Consider the following 14,719-nt stretch of genomic DNA (forward strand, 5'->3'; position numbering starts at 1 on the left):
GCACTGAGTTTGAAGGTAGGCCTTGAAATACAGCCACAGGTACACCTCCAATTGACTCAAATTTTGTCAATTAGCCTATCAGAAGCTTCTAAAGCCATGACATCATTTTCTGGAATTTTCCAAGCTGTTTAAAGGCACAGTCAACTTAGTGTATGTAAACTTCTGACCCACTGGAATTGTGATACAGTGAATTATAAGTGAAATAATCTGTCTGTAAATAATTGTTGGAAAAATTACTTGTGTCATGCACAAAGTAGATGTCCTAACCGACTTGCCAAAACTATAGTTTGTTAACAAGACTTTTGTGGAGTGGTTGAAAAACGAGTTTTAATGACTCCAAACTAAGTGTATGTAAACTTCCGACTTCAACTGTATCTGCCAAACATCAACATGCCAAATAGTGTCACATTGCCTATTTCTGTAACTTGTATGTAATAAATGGAGACACTATTTGGCTGAAAGGACACCTCACCGCTTCATTGCCTCTTCCATACAGACTTGGGAGAATTTACCTTCACAAGGTTGTCTAACCTGTTCTAATTCACATTAGGACATTGTAATGTTAACATTTACAGTAATTTAGCAAACGCTCTTATCGAGTGCGACTTCCAAGAGCAATTAGGGTTAAGTGCCAGATTTTTCACCTAGTCGACTCGGCGATTCAAACCAGAGACCTTTCGGTTACTGACCCAATGCTCTTAACCGCTAGGCTACCTGCCATCCATATTATTGTATTATCACTGTCCGCTTTGAACAGGATTACTTCAGTTAGGTAACTTTTAAGAAGATCAACATATCTATTGCAGCTAAATCAATACCAAATCAACTCAACACAACTTTAGTTTTAATAATAGCAATTTATTTGTTGCTCCTCTGCAGGAATTTTTTATCAGCTGATTACAGAAAGGGAACAAAGATAATATGCGGAAATGGTACAACTACTGTACATAGAAAACACAATAACTTACCTCTTAAAATAATGTATTTAGTACAAGTTAATATTTATTTACCACTTCAATACTTTAGAAAATAATTTAGAGCTACTGTACTTGTTTGGACAAACGAATGGCTCATCAACCTTTCAATAGTTTCCTTTGGGTTTCGTTTGCAGATGCATTGTTATACAGTACATTTTAGAGAATAATATGTAGGAAAAAACATCTTGTAGTGCAGTAAGACAGAGCAAGAAACAAAAATGTTCAAGATTTTATCAATTAACTTGGCTTCCGAAAACACATTAACTGAAGCATATTACAGGATTAAGGTTTGGGTTATGGTTAAAATGACCATTATCTAATGACAAAGCATACAGGTTAAATTCTCATTACAATTCATAACACGAGTCTCCCAGGGCTAAGCATTGTTTTGTCAGGTGCATATACTCTGCCCCAAAAGTGCATTGTAGCTTGTCCTTAACTATTGACTTGAGAAAATACTACCATTGAGTTGTATCACTGCTGGAATATAGGCATGTATGTTTGTGAAATGGTCCAAACAAACCAACATGAACAAGTTCTGCTGTTCGTGGACTGACTCATTACCTACGTTCTTAGGCACAGATTAATGAACAAGGCACCTCTAGCATTTTTAAGCATCAACACTGTCGTATGAAGAAGCAGCACATTACACGTCAGCATTCAGGTTTCGCCTTCCGTCACTTTCACCGAAAATGGGTCCCTTAAATGTATTGGTTTACTATCATCTATACACAGTACAGTTAATTCCTTTTAAAACATTCATTATGTTATCATGAAAATGTGCTTTTTCCATCAATAAAATAAAATACATCTTACATTCTGAACAGGGGCTACAATACAGACCTATGAGGAACATTTCTTTATCTCAAATGAGTGGTCTGAAATGGAAGTTGAAGAAGAATATATTTTTCACTGTGAAAACACAACAGTGAGAAACAAATAAACGGCATTCTCATTGTAATAAATAAGTAAGAGCTTCGCTGAAAGCAGAGGTAACATGATAAAAAATAAAAATAAAAATCCTAAGCCACTTTGTTTTATCCCCAGCTATTACAGCCTGTGTACATATTTAGTTTCCTGGGCTGAATCCTGGTCCGTGCGCTGTTCTGGCCTGGTGGGGGTGGGGGTGGGGGGAGGGGGTCTTGGCGGTGGAATGTCGTAGGGGGGATGGTCGGAGGTGGGGGGCTAGCGGAACTGTGACAAAGCTGGGCATCAGGGAAGGGAGGGGAGAATGGAAGAAAGGAAGAAAGGGGTGTGTGCGGTGCTTCTCGGTCTGTCTGTCTGTCTGCTCTGACCTGCCTCCTCCATTTCAACTGCTTTGCCAAGAAGAGGAGGGCATCAGCTAACACTCAGCTGGGCGAAGCCGATCAGCTTCACATCGTCTGGGATCTCTGTGTCATCACAGCCAGAAACCTGATGGAGGAACAGATTAAAAGGGTTGATAAGATCCTAACAGCCACCTACACAGCCACCTACACAGCAAGATCACCAGACATAATCCAACACCCAATGAACAGCTGTACCCTAACAATCAGGATTGGCTTTGGCACTGATCCTACTTCAGGAAGTAAGCCCCTGGTTAACAGATGAATATTATTTTGACGTGTTTGGTCTTAAATCCTTTACAACCAAGAAAAACATTGAGCACAGGAGAGATGTGTCCTCTTGTAACAGGACATGAGAGCATGGTAGAGGAATTACAGTCCTTTAAAAGATGATTAGCCAATTAAACATTTATGGAGAGAGCTTTTAAAAGTATCTACAATATTTTTCCCTACACCCAAGGTAGAACAATGTTATTAATCCATTTAATAATAGAACATGCTTCATATCTACAGAGACAGTGTCTTAACAGCTCTTTCAATTACTACATCAAGGTATTTTTCATTACTGTTATGACTAGAACCATGTCTCTAGACATCATGTGGCACAAACGATGCAAAATGCACAACGATAATTTTAATTTCCCTTCAGGTATTCATTTAATCTATTAATTAATAATATTATGATGCAACAGCTTCCACTGTGACTGGTTGCAGTGAAATCCACAGCACTCTCCTGTGTTATGTGCTTTGTACTGAAAAATAATATGCATGTTCCTTGTTTAAAGCTCTATGACTATGTTGTACAGGTCTGTGTTGCGTTTAATACGGATGATATAGGCGTCCTTAAAATAGTGCCACAAGGCTTTTTATAAGTAAGTACAGGACTTCTAAAAAGATGGTTACAGCAGGCATGCCTTTATTTTTTTAAGAAACACATAATGACTTTGTCTGCACTTGGCACTGATAACTCCACTAAAGCCCTCCAGAAACTAGAGAAAAGCGCTGATGAAATACAAGTTGTATTTTATCGACAGGTTCACTTGAGAGTGAGCATTTCTACTGCTAAATCCTAAACGAATGATGCTCCTATGCTGCCCCACAAGGAGGCCTTATTACTGGCAACACACATTCAGATTGGTTTGAGTGGAGTCCCTGCGAGGCAATCGATATCTCTTTTTCACTTCACTATCCCCCCCTGGAAGTGGTACAGTGTGAGTCAGTGGTCCAATATCTCCCCCCTCCAGCATGGAGAGGGGCTCTGTCTCTCCCCGGCGTCTGTGGCTGCAGCTGTCTGTGTAGAGGCCGCAAACATAATTCAGTGTTTTTGGTCGATATTTGGAGTTGAGTGGCTCTTTGTGACTTTGTGCCGCCTGGACTGGAGCAGTGTGTTAACAAATAGAAATGGGAAAGTGCTCTGGCCAATATATATACCCAACCAGGCCCCAGCCAGCAGCACAGTCTGGCTGCTGCCGCATTAAGTCCTCTGATGCAGTTCTGCACTCCAGAGAGTCTCCGGCGACATTCACCATCTGCCGACAAGACGTACAGTACATGGCAGAAAGGGCGAACAGTGATGTACTGTGACCCACCGCACAGATGTTGTTTACCTCATCCACACCTTCTAAAAGGGTGCTAGAAATGTGCCCTAACACTATGGCAAATCCACCGGGATTGTCATTAATTGCTTCCTTTTAAGTATTCTCTGTAGAGAATATGCATTGTTTTGCTCGGTGTGGATCAATGTAAATCACATAGCGCCGTGCTCGGGGGGAAGCATATGCGCAGATTAGGAGCGTCACCCATCAGTTACTCCACTTAAAAGGACAAAGTCAGTGCTGCGACACGCCTGTCATCAGATTTCTCCCATTCTCTAGCACCACTGCTCATTTGGGATTTGAATAGTGTGTCTATTTCCAGACATCACAACCCTAGAGCATTGTCCTTTAATATACATATTATGACAGTATATTTTCTCAAGTCAATTCATCTGTGTGATGTAACATTGTGGTTTTTGGAAGCATCCCTCTCTTATTTCATGTAGCTATCTTGAGACATGAGGTGGTGTGACATTTATCATCTGGGTACTCACCAGTTTAAAGGTCAACACTTTGTAGGTAGCCGGGTCATCTACAATCTTTTGAAGGTTAGCAGCAACTGAAAGGTAATGTTATATATAGAGAATGCAAGCGTTAATAGTGTTATTACACAGTCACATCAGAGGGATATGATTATTTTGGAAATACCAGACCTGGGTCAAATACATTTGTCAAATCTGTTCAAATACTTTAACTGTGCTTGATTTAGTTTGCCCATTGAAATAGTCCCAGACGTACAAACTCCAAGCTAAATCAAGCGCACCTCACATGTGGAAAATACACCCTGCAGTACAACAGAAAACAAGGATGAGACATTTACCGACAACAACATCGTGTCCATTGACAAGACCAGCTGAGAACAGTTCCTGGGAAACCCCAACAGCAGTGTCTATGGAGAGAGCAACACACAGCATTAGAATCAGGTGAGAACAGTTCCTGGGAAACCCCAACAGCAGTGTCTATGGAGAGAGCAACACACAGCATTAGAACCAGCTGAGAACAGTTCCTGGGAAACCCCAACAGCAGTGTCTATGGAGAGAGCAACACACAGCATTAGAACCAGCTGAGAACAGTTCCTGGGAAACCCCAACAGCAGTGTCTATGGAGAGAGCAACACACAGCATTAGAACCAGCTGAGAACAGTTCCTGGGAAACCCCAACAGCAGTGTCTATGGAGAGAGCAACACACAGCATTAGAACCAGCTGAGAACAGTTCCTGGGAAACCCCAACAGCAGTGTCTATGGAGAGAGCAACACACAGCATTAGAACCAGCTGAGAACAGTTCCTGGGAAACCCCAACAGCAGTGTCTATGGAGAGAGCAACACACAGCATTAGAACCAGGTGAGAAGTTAACATGTGACATACGGTACTACACTTCAATACAAAATACAATATGGCCGCTAATGAAGACATTATAACATGAGCTTCTTCACTTTGTGCAGCTTTTACCTCGGCCAGGAGTGAACTCAAACCGGATGTCATTCAGCTCCTTCCTGGAGTTCCTAAGGAGAGAGATGAGAAGCTGATTAGTATAAGATGTGTCACATGTGACCATGGAACCCAACAGGCTGTCCTCCATAGGAACAGACAGGAGGTCCAGGACTTAGTTAGTCTGGTCCCAGATCTGTTTGTGCTTTAGACAACTATGGCACGACAATAGTCAGATGAGTTGGCTACAGCACAAACAGATCTGGGACCAGGCCAAGAGTCGCTGTATGGTCTATTTTATTTAGACTGTCTGAGGAGCCTCCAGACAAGCAGACCCCCAGGAATAGTGGAATGGAAAAAGACAGCCTGGCTGCCACATCCACACTTTAACACTACAAGTCTCTAGGCTTAACACACTGGGCCATGTTAAGCAGATCAATGTTTTTTTCTTACTAACTGCTTAAGTCAGTGTTACTACTAGCTACTGTAATATCATCCTGTATTTACTGACAACACAGTTGGTGAAGCATTAGTGCGGAAATTTTAATCCTTGCATGTGACTAGTGCATATTAAATAGGCAGCACTGTCAACTCAATAAATTAGATTATCTTGAGTTGCCATGAATATAAATACTTTTATGATGCACTGTAAGTCTTGTGAAGGGTTCCAAAGAACAGCTGACTGATGGTAATAGTAAACAGTAAACACCATGTTTATAGAGCATTGGCCAAACCCTCACTCTGCTCTGTGTACCAGTGGGGCACATACATATAGTTTGGGCAAAACGAACATACGTACAGTATATAGCCTATTGTGGTGACTACAATGTCATCAAACCAGCAGGTGACGTGATCAAGACAGCAGGTGAAATGAATATCTTAGATGGCAGAAATGCAAATGTAGAAGTTCCCTCTGCACCACAGGCAATAGAAGGCTAACATGATTATGCCAAAATGTATCAGCAGGAAAAGAGGCCATTACAGAGAATCTCAATGGGTTCCAATAAGTAGATATTGTAACTGTGCTAATGCAATCACGTACTTGCGGCTGTGGAAGATTGACAGATTTGGAGATTTGATTTGGATTTGAAGTGTTCTTGCAGTGGAATGACCAGAATAAGGAAATACATATTTCCAGCAATATCTCATGCCCATTTGAATCACTATGGTTACATGTACAATGTTTAAATTCACTCAAACAGTGTAATTGTTGTTGTCTGTCGAAATTCAAAAGTAGTCAGAACGTATTTTAAATGACCATTAATGACAAACATTTTCACAAGCCGCATTTTAATTAAACCATAATTACATTTTCACAAGGACTTTAAGTCCTTGGTAAACCTAATATGAGTTATAATTAATAAAAGCATGTCTGAGGTATGCTACTGCCTGAAGTGTTTCTACAATCTGAATGTCCTTGACCTTTATATACAGTAGCTCTGGTTTAGGAGAATAAAACAGATGAATTCCTCCATGAAGGCGATCTGGGGAATTTCCATATTTGTCACATGCACATGATTGATCCTTCACTGAGGTCAGATTAAGTGTTGAAATGCAGCTGAAACAGAGAATATTGAAGCTCAATTGCAATGTATTATTGGTCTTATGTAAAACATGTAGAATATTTTCTTCTTAGGGTGACAGAAGAAGTACAATAGCAGAAGGTTGGCTGAGGATAATGATGTAAAAAAGGCTTTAGTAGTTCCGCATTTTAATGTAGCACATATGACTCAGTAGCATATGACTCAGTACTACCGCAGCCTACTCATTTATACAGCCTTCTTATACAGCAACTTCAATCCGGCAAGACAAGACGATGCCCCTCCTAAGAAACTGCATGATAGGACACATTAAGTAAAAGTCCATCCGCATGTCTAACATATGTCAATTTTACACTGTGCAACCCCAGGTAAATTCTCTCTAACGTTTCCATTAATACAGTACATGGTGAATTTAGTCATAAAAACTGCTCCCTACACAATGACTGATGGGTGTGACAGCTTTAAAAGGAGGAGAGCGGCTAGGCAGGCTATTGTACACAGCATTGTGGGAGTGGATTCATTTGGGTTGTAATTAAGCTGCATAAATCACATCCTTATAAGCCCGCCTGCTAGCCCCTGACACACATTTCACAGGAAATGTTGCATGTAAGGAACAGATTTAGTTCTGCGAGAGAGAGAGAGGATTTCCATCAGCTGCCTGTGAGTCAACTTTACATGTCCAATTCTGCAGATTTGCAGCTAGAGAGAGGAAACTTGAGCTTAGCAGATGGATGTAGGATGTCTGCAATCTCTCCATTTCATCCATGGACAGTGGGAGAGCGTGCTGTAAGGGATGTAACCACATCTGTGTCAGAGGGCCTGAGCCCGGCGTCTCTATTTGCCTACTTAATCCTCCTCCAGAGAGATCGGCAGCAAATGCCTGGAAAGTCTCTGTCCGATTACATTGTGGGAGGTAAATAAATTGCGGAGGACTGTCGGAGCTAAGCCGCACACACAGATTGAGAAACCGTTTAGAAGTTTTAGGGATTTAATGTGCTTATTTTAAAATGTCAAAGTTTTAGGGATTTAATGTGCTTCTTTTAAAATGTCAATCTCCCAGAGTCTTGCTACCAGTGTTAAGATTTTCCTAAATAACTGTGTAAAGTTTCAAGTTTTATCAGCACAGGGACAGAATAAGACCACGATTTTGCTCAGTCATCTTCAAATCCCAGCATACCACACCCTCCAAATGAATCACCAGAGATGCCAGTGGGCACTAGCAAGCATTGGGGAGATTGGAGTGTTTACGAGATAAAGCATGAACTGCAATAATTCTTGGGTGTATAGAAAGGTGTTCTATTTGTTAAAACAGATTTCCCCTGGTAGGAAATGGGAGCTCAGGCAAACACTTGACTGGCAAACACTGGGACTAAGGGCTTACTCAGACTGAAAGAGAAGTGACAAGTTCGCAAGTTTACATTACAGTAAAAGGTCTAGCCGAGGGTATTTTCGCAAAATCTCTAGGCAATCTCTCATAGTGAGAAGAGACTCTGAGAGAAAGTGCCAGTCTCAGGTCCCTTGAGTACCTCAGGTAATGTTAGTCTAAAGAACACATTAACACTTCTGAACTGCACTCTGTAACTGAAGCTGTTTACAGTCTGTCCTGGCCAGAATTATGATTGGTATGTTGGGAAAGTTAGCTGTAAAGCTCTGAGTGTTTACCGCAGTTCAAGACCGAGGCCAAATAAAACAGATGGTCTGTTGTGTATCGACTACACAAGAGTCCTCTAAATCCTGTGTCGCAGTGACGGGGGTAATTTCTTAACACACCAACAAACACAATCAATACACACACCTGGGGGTAAACTGGGGAGTGTTTGGAATCAGAGGAGAGGTACTTCAGAGCTCCAGCCTAGAAAATGCCTACATGAATGGGCCCAGTATGTGAGAGTAGACAGTGTTAATGTGCCAGTAATTAATTTGGGATGGATTATGCTGGCAAGTAATTTGGCTTCCTCATATTTTGGCTTCCTAGTGGAGGAAAGTATAGCTCATAGTTTTCTATATATGACTAATTGAAAGGGGTTTAATTTAGTTTAAACACTGCAAAGCACAACAGCCACATCTGCCTGGAGCTATGTTGGTTCATTGGTAGACTTCTATCCTCCCATCATTACATATACAGTACAATCAATCAGCAAACAATTGCCAGTGAGGATGACATGTCAATATCAGTGCCAAAGTACTGTTTCATGGAGCAGATCAGATTATTTATTCTGTACAAAATAGAAATGTTCAAGACCCAGGTCATTCAAACTTTTCCTGTTGTTCTTATTGTCTTTTAATTTCAGTTTCCTGCTGGTTCAAGTCCCCCAGTGTGTCTGAGAACCTTTCTCTGTTTCAGACATACATCAACATCCCATCTGAATACAGTTCTCTGAAGAGCCTTCATTGACGGGTTCACAATAGCATAAATCATTTTCTAATCAGCCTTAACACCCTCATCAGTTTTGGGAAGATAATTGATTGTGCTGTGTTGTTCTTTCAGATGCAATTAAGTTTTTCCAATTAGCTTTTTATTTTTCCCAAGAGAACCTCCACAACACAATACAGCTCTAATACCACCAGATCTCTGTTCATGATTTTACTCTTCGGTGAGGCAATTGTTGAATTAGAACATAATTACATTTTAATCTGCATTGATTATCGTGATTACAAAGGTGAAAATAAAAGTATTTTGGAAAAACAACAATATCAATCTAATAATCATTGTATGGAGGAGTATTAGTAACAGAATATTATGATTGGTGGAATGTGGAGTGTTCTATCTTATAGGCTGCAGATCAATCACTGATTAAAATATTAAGATGTATCCATAAGAGAGTGATTACTGTAATGCCATTGTGACTGGAGAGAGATATAGCTGGCACTATTCCATATGAGCTTTAATTGGTAGAGCATGGCGCTTGTAACGCCAGGGTAGTGGGTTCGATCCCTGGGACCACCCATACGTAAAAATGTATGCACACATGACTGTAAGTCGCTTTGGATAAAAGCGTCTGCTAAATGGCATATTATTATTATTATTATGCTATAGGTTTCAGATTGAATCAGGTTGGATAACTGCAATACTCCCGCTACTCCCCCTATGGACATTCATAACCCCCCCACCCCCCCATTACTTTTACTCTTCCCCCACCCCAACGACATTCATCATTGTTGCAGTTGTTAATATGTATATTATTATAAATAAATAAATATTAAAATGTTTATTGTTTTTATTTCACTCAATGGTCATGCTGCTGCTCCCCCTGTTGTCACCCCGTCCCAGTGGACATGTATTTATTCATCACTGCTACAGTTGTTATGATGTATATAGTGCTATCTCTATTTCTATAGTTGTTTTTTATTACCATTTTCATTATTTAATTTCACTTAGTCCTGCATGATGGAGCTCGAAGCCTACGAATTTCACTGTACCCTGCAATAACACCTGCAACCCTGTACATGTGACTATTAAACACTCTGAATCTCTTTCCCATTCTGTTTTCCCACAACATAAATTAGATTTGAATGGAAATGAACTACAGTGATCTCACTTGTCCTACCATTATGTTAACTAGATAGCAAGCAAAGAAACAGTGTAAGAATTGTAAGAAAACATTTCCCAACCTCCCTGGGGATGCCCTATGAAATATGCAAAATAACATTCATTTCTTTGATTCCTTTGCTCCCTCTAACATGCATCTTCAGTACCCTCAGTATGTTTCCTACACTTAGGCTTCTGTATATCTTCCTCTCTCCAACTCTGACTTCTCTTCAGTTTAGCCTTAATCCTGTTGTCAAGCTCTCAATAAATCCTGATTTAAAGTCACGTCGCTGAATCTCTAACATCTGTTCCACCCCTCCTCTCAGACAAAGAGGTCTGTCGTTCTCCACATCTGTCCTCAAAAGTATGGTTGCATCACAAATGGCACACTTCAAAAGTAGTGCACTAGGGAATAGGGTGCCATTGACCTCCCTGCACTGTATCTGCTTATAAGGACCTACTGTTTGTCAGTAAGTCTGACCAGTGACCATGTCATCTTTTGATCCTCTGGGGACTGTGTACAGTAGACCTCTTTAGGCTGGTGCATTACAAACTATAGCGGCATACATGTTTTCTGTCATGTGAAAAGAGATGATGAGTGCACATGATAGTGTTATAATGTAACACTGTTGTATCACTGCACAGTTTACAGCATATTTCAAAAGCTGTGAAATTCACCCCTGTACAAAGGTACTGTATCTTCCCAGCGAATCGAATGTAATGTAATGCTCTGTCAAGTGCTTCCAGAACTACTTTTACAGTTCATGGACTAAACAGGGTTATAGAGAAACCTCTATGCAAATACATCTACATCGTATTTCTCCATAATGCGTGTCAAAACCGATTGCAATAAAGCTCCATTCATTATCACTCTATGGGAGATTGGGAGTTGCATTTGAGTTTATCTGAAGTCCTTCGGCTAAAAGAGGGCTTGAAATGGAGAGGCCTGATAAATGAGCTGCTCTCTTTTGGCTGCTGCGTGACAGGGACTGACTGTTTCAGCACAGAACAGAGGTGTGGATCTTGTCAGTTGACTTTTGACTTAATCTATCAAGACACGTCACTGAAATCCATTTGTTGTGGCGAGACTGCCCTCAGCGCAGAGCAGGATTGGTTTAATACATATCACATACAGCAAGCCACTTTATCTCTCTGAGTTTGGGCTGATTCTACAGTACATCGCTCCCCATACGCTGCAAAGAAAAACAGGCTCAAACGCCTGCAATGAATGGAACTCTGGGCACTGAGAAATAGCTACAGCCCCACTGCTCACAGAACTGTACATTTATTTACATGTCAGGGTTAGAATAATTACACTTCTCTAGTAGCCAACCCTCTAGTTGGCCTGCTGGTGTGCAGTGGAGAGGACGGCTTTGTGTGTTGCACAGCAGGCCTGGGGAGGGCCCTTCAGATGCTGACTGTTATCTCATCAACCCAGAGTCTACTCTGCACCCAGTGCTGCATTCAACCCATCAGGGAGCAGAAGGCAGACTTTAAACTGTCTGTAACACTCTGGCTCCGGGACTTTTGTATTTGAGCCAGGGTGTATTGTGTTTTGTTGGGTTTTGGGTGATTTTCTATGTTTGCATTTCTGTCACGTTTATTTCTAGGTTTGGTCATTGACTCCCAATCGGAGGTAACGAGTGTCAGCTGTCGGCTCGTTATCTCTGATTGGGAGCCATATTTATACTGCATGTTTTCCTGTGGGCATTGTGGGTTATTGTTCCGTGTTTCAGTCGTTGTACTGTGGACTTCACGAGTCGTCTTTTGTTTTTGTATTTTACGTGCTTTACTCTTATTAAAGTCATGTTCGTTCAACGCGCTGCGCTTTGGTCTCCTTCACTCCTAGACGATCGTGACAGAATAACCCACCTTAAAAGGACCAAGCAGCGCGTCCAGGAGCAAAGGGTCTGGACATGGAAGGAACTGATGGACGGTAAAGGGTCCTGGACTTGGGAGGAGATCCTGGAGGGTATGGATCGCCGTCCATGGAGCGAGACGGTGGAGAGGCGACGGCGAGAGGAGCAACGGCATCGGCAGGGCCATCGTCGGAAGGACGAGAGGCAACCCCAAAAAGTTTTTGGGGGGGGGCACATGGCTTGGGCGACTGAGCAGCAGGAGGCTGCCACAAGGCAGATTCAGAAGGCTACCAGGTTAAGGGGGCTGACGGAGGCAGAGAAGGGACGGATTCAGGAGGCTACCAGGTTAAGGGGGTCACTGGCCAAAGTAGGGAAAGGAGATGTAGAGGCACGGCGTGAGAGACTGAGGTGTGTATCCAGTCCGGTCCGGCCCGTTCCTAATCCCGAGGTACAGCCAGTAGTGTGTGTCCCCAGTACGGTACGGCCTGTTCCGGCCCCTCGCACTAAGTGTACGGTGCGCGTCGCCAGCCCAGCCCGGCCTGTTCCTGAGCCTCATACGAAGCCTACGGTGCGCGTCGCCAGCCCAGCCCGGCCTGTTCCGGCCACTCGCACCAGGGATACGGTGCGCTTCGCCAGCCCGGCCCGGCCTGTTCCGGCCACTCGCACCAGGGATACGGTGCGCGTCACCAGCTCAGCCCGGCCTGTTCCTACTCCACGCACCAGGGATACGGTGCGCTTCGCCAGCCCGGCCCGGCCTGTTCCGGCCACTCGCACCAGGGATACGGTGCGCGTCGCCAGCCCAGCCCGGCCTGTTCCTACTCCACGCACCAGGGATACGGTGCGCTTCGCCAGCCCGGCCCGGCCTGTTCCGGCCTCTCGCACCAGAGATACGGTGCGCGTCGCCAGCCCAGCCCGGCCTGTTCCTGCTCTCCGCACTAGGCTTAATGTGAGTCCCCAGGGTCCAGCATGCCCTGTTCCGGCTCTCCGCACTAGCCCTTATGTGCGTCCCCAGGGCCAAGCATGCCCTGTTGCTGCTTCCCGCACTAGCCCTGAGATGCGTGTCCTCAGCCCGGTACCTCCAGTTCCGGCACCACGCATCAGGCCTACGGTGCGTCCCCAGGGTCCAGCATGCCCTGTTGCTTCTCCCCGCACTAGCCCTGAGATGCGTGTCCTCAGCCCGGTACCTCCTGTTCCGGCACCACGCACCAGGCCTACGATGCGCCTCAGACGGCCAGAGTCTGCCGTCTGCCCAACGGGGCCTGAACTGTCCGTCTGCCCAACGCCGTCTGAACTGCCCGTCTGCCCAACGGGGCCTGAACTGCCCGTCTGCCTAAAGCCTGCAAAGCCGCCCGTCTGCCATGAGCCATCAGAGCCGTCCGCCAGACCAGAGCCGCTAGAGCCTTCCGCCAGACAGGATCAGCCAGAGCCTTCCGCCAGACAGGATCAGCCAGAGCCTTCTGCCAGACAGGATCAGCCAGAGCCTTCTGCCAGACAGGATCAGCCAGAGCCTTCTGCCAGACAGGATCAGCCAGAGCCTTCCGCCAGACAGGATCAGCCAGAGCCTTCCGCCAGCCATGAGCAGCCAGATCCGTCGGCCAGCCATGAGCAGCCAGATCCGTCGGCCAGCCATGAGCAGCCCGATCCGTCAGCCAGCCATGAGCAGCCAGATCCGTCAGCCAGCCATGAGCAGCCAGATCCTTCAGCCTGCCATGAGCCGTCCAGCCAGGATCCGCCAGAGCCAGCCAGCCAGGATCCGCCCCTTAGTCAGGTACTGTCCCTTAGCCCGGTGCTGCCCCTTAGCCCGGTGCTGCCCCTTAGCCCGGTGCTGCCCCTTAGCCCGGTGCTGCCCCTTAGCCCGGTGCTGCCCCTTAGCCCGGTGCTGCCCCTTAGCCCGGTACTGTCCCTTAGTCCGGTGCTGCCCCTTAGTCCGGTGCCGCCCCTTAGTCCAGTGGGGTTTAATTGGGGGGTGGTCATGTGGAGGAGGCTAGGGAGGCGGGTGGTGACTAAGGTGGGGTGGGGACCACGACCAGGGCCAGAACCGCCACCGTGGACAGACGCCCACCCAGACCCTCCCCGAGACTGTATGCTGGTGCGCCCGGAGTGCGCACCTTTAGGGGGGGGTACTGTAACACTCTGGCTCCGGGACTTTTGTATTTGAGCCAGGGTGTATTGTGTTTTGTTGGGTTTTGGGTGATTTTCTATGTTTGCATTTCTGTCACGTTTATTTCTAGGTTTGGTCATTGACTCCCAATCGGAGGTAACGAGTGTCAGCTGTCGGCTCGTTATCTCTGATTGGGAGCCATATTTATACTGCATGTTTTCCTGTGGGCATTGTGGGTTATTGTTCCGTGTTTCAGTCGTTGTACTGTGGACTTCACGAGTCGTCTTTTGTTTTGTATTTTACGTGCTTTACTCTTATTAAAGTCATGTTCGTTCAACGCGCTGCGCTTTGGTCTCCTTCAC

General features: G+C 44.5%; 1 protein-coding gene across 1 annotated transcript in view; it reads right to left on the reverse strand.

Annotated features, from left to right (window-relative positions):
* Positions 1–846: 846 nt before the first annotated feature.
* Positions 847–14,719, reverse strand: part of stk39 (serine threonine kinase 39) — a 36,517-nt gene continuing 22,644 nt past the window's right edge. The window contains exons 15-18 of the mRNA XM_084162690.1: positions 5,349–5,401; positions 4,718–4,786; positions 4,392–4,456; positions 847–2,390 (exon numbers count right to left, since the gene is read on the reverse strand). Of these exons, the coding sequence (XP_084018816.1) occupies positions 2,316–2,390; positions 4,392–4,456; positions 4,718–4,786; positions 5,349–5,401 (262 nt within the window). The 3' untranslated portion in view covers positions 847–2,315. The remainder of the gene's footprint in view (positions 2,391–4,391; positions 4,457–4,717; positions 4,787–5,348; positions 5,402–14,719) is intronic.

The sequence above is a fragment of the Coregonus lavaretus genome, assembly GCF_964263955.1.
Source record: "Coregonus lavaretus genome assembly, chromosome: 5".
Lineage (NCBI taxonomy): Eukaryota > Metazoa > Chordata > Actinopteri > Salmoniformes > Salmonidae > Coregonus > Coregonus lavaretus.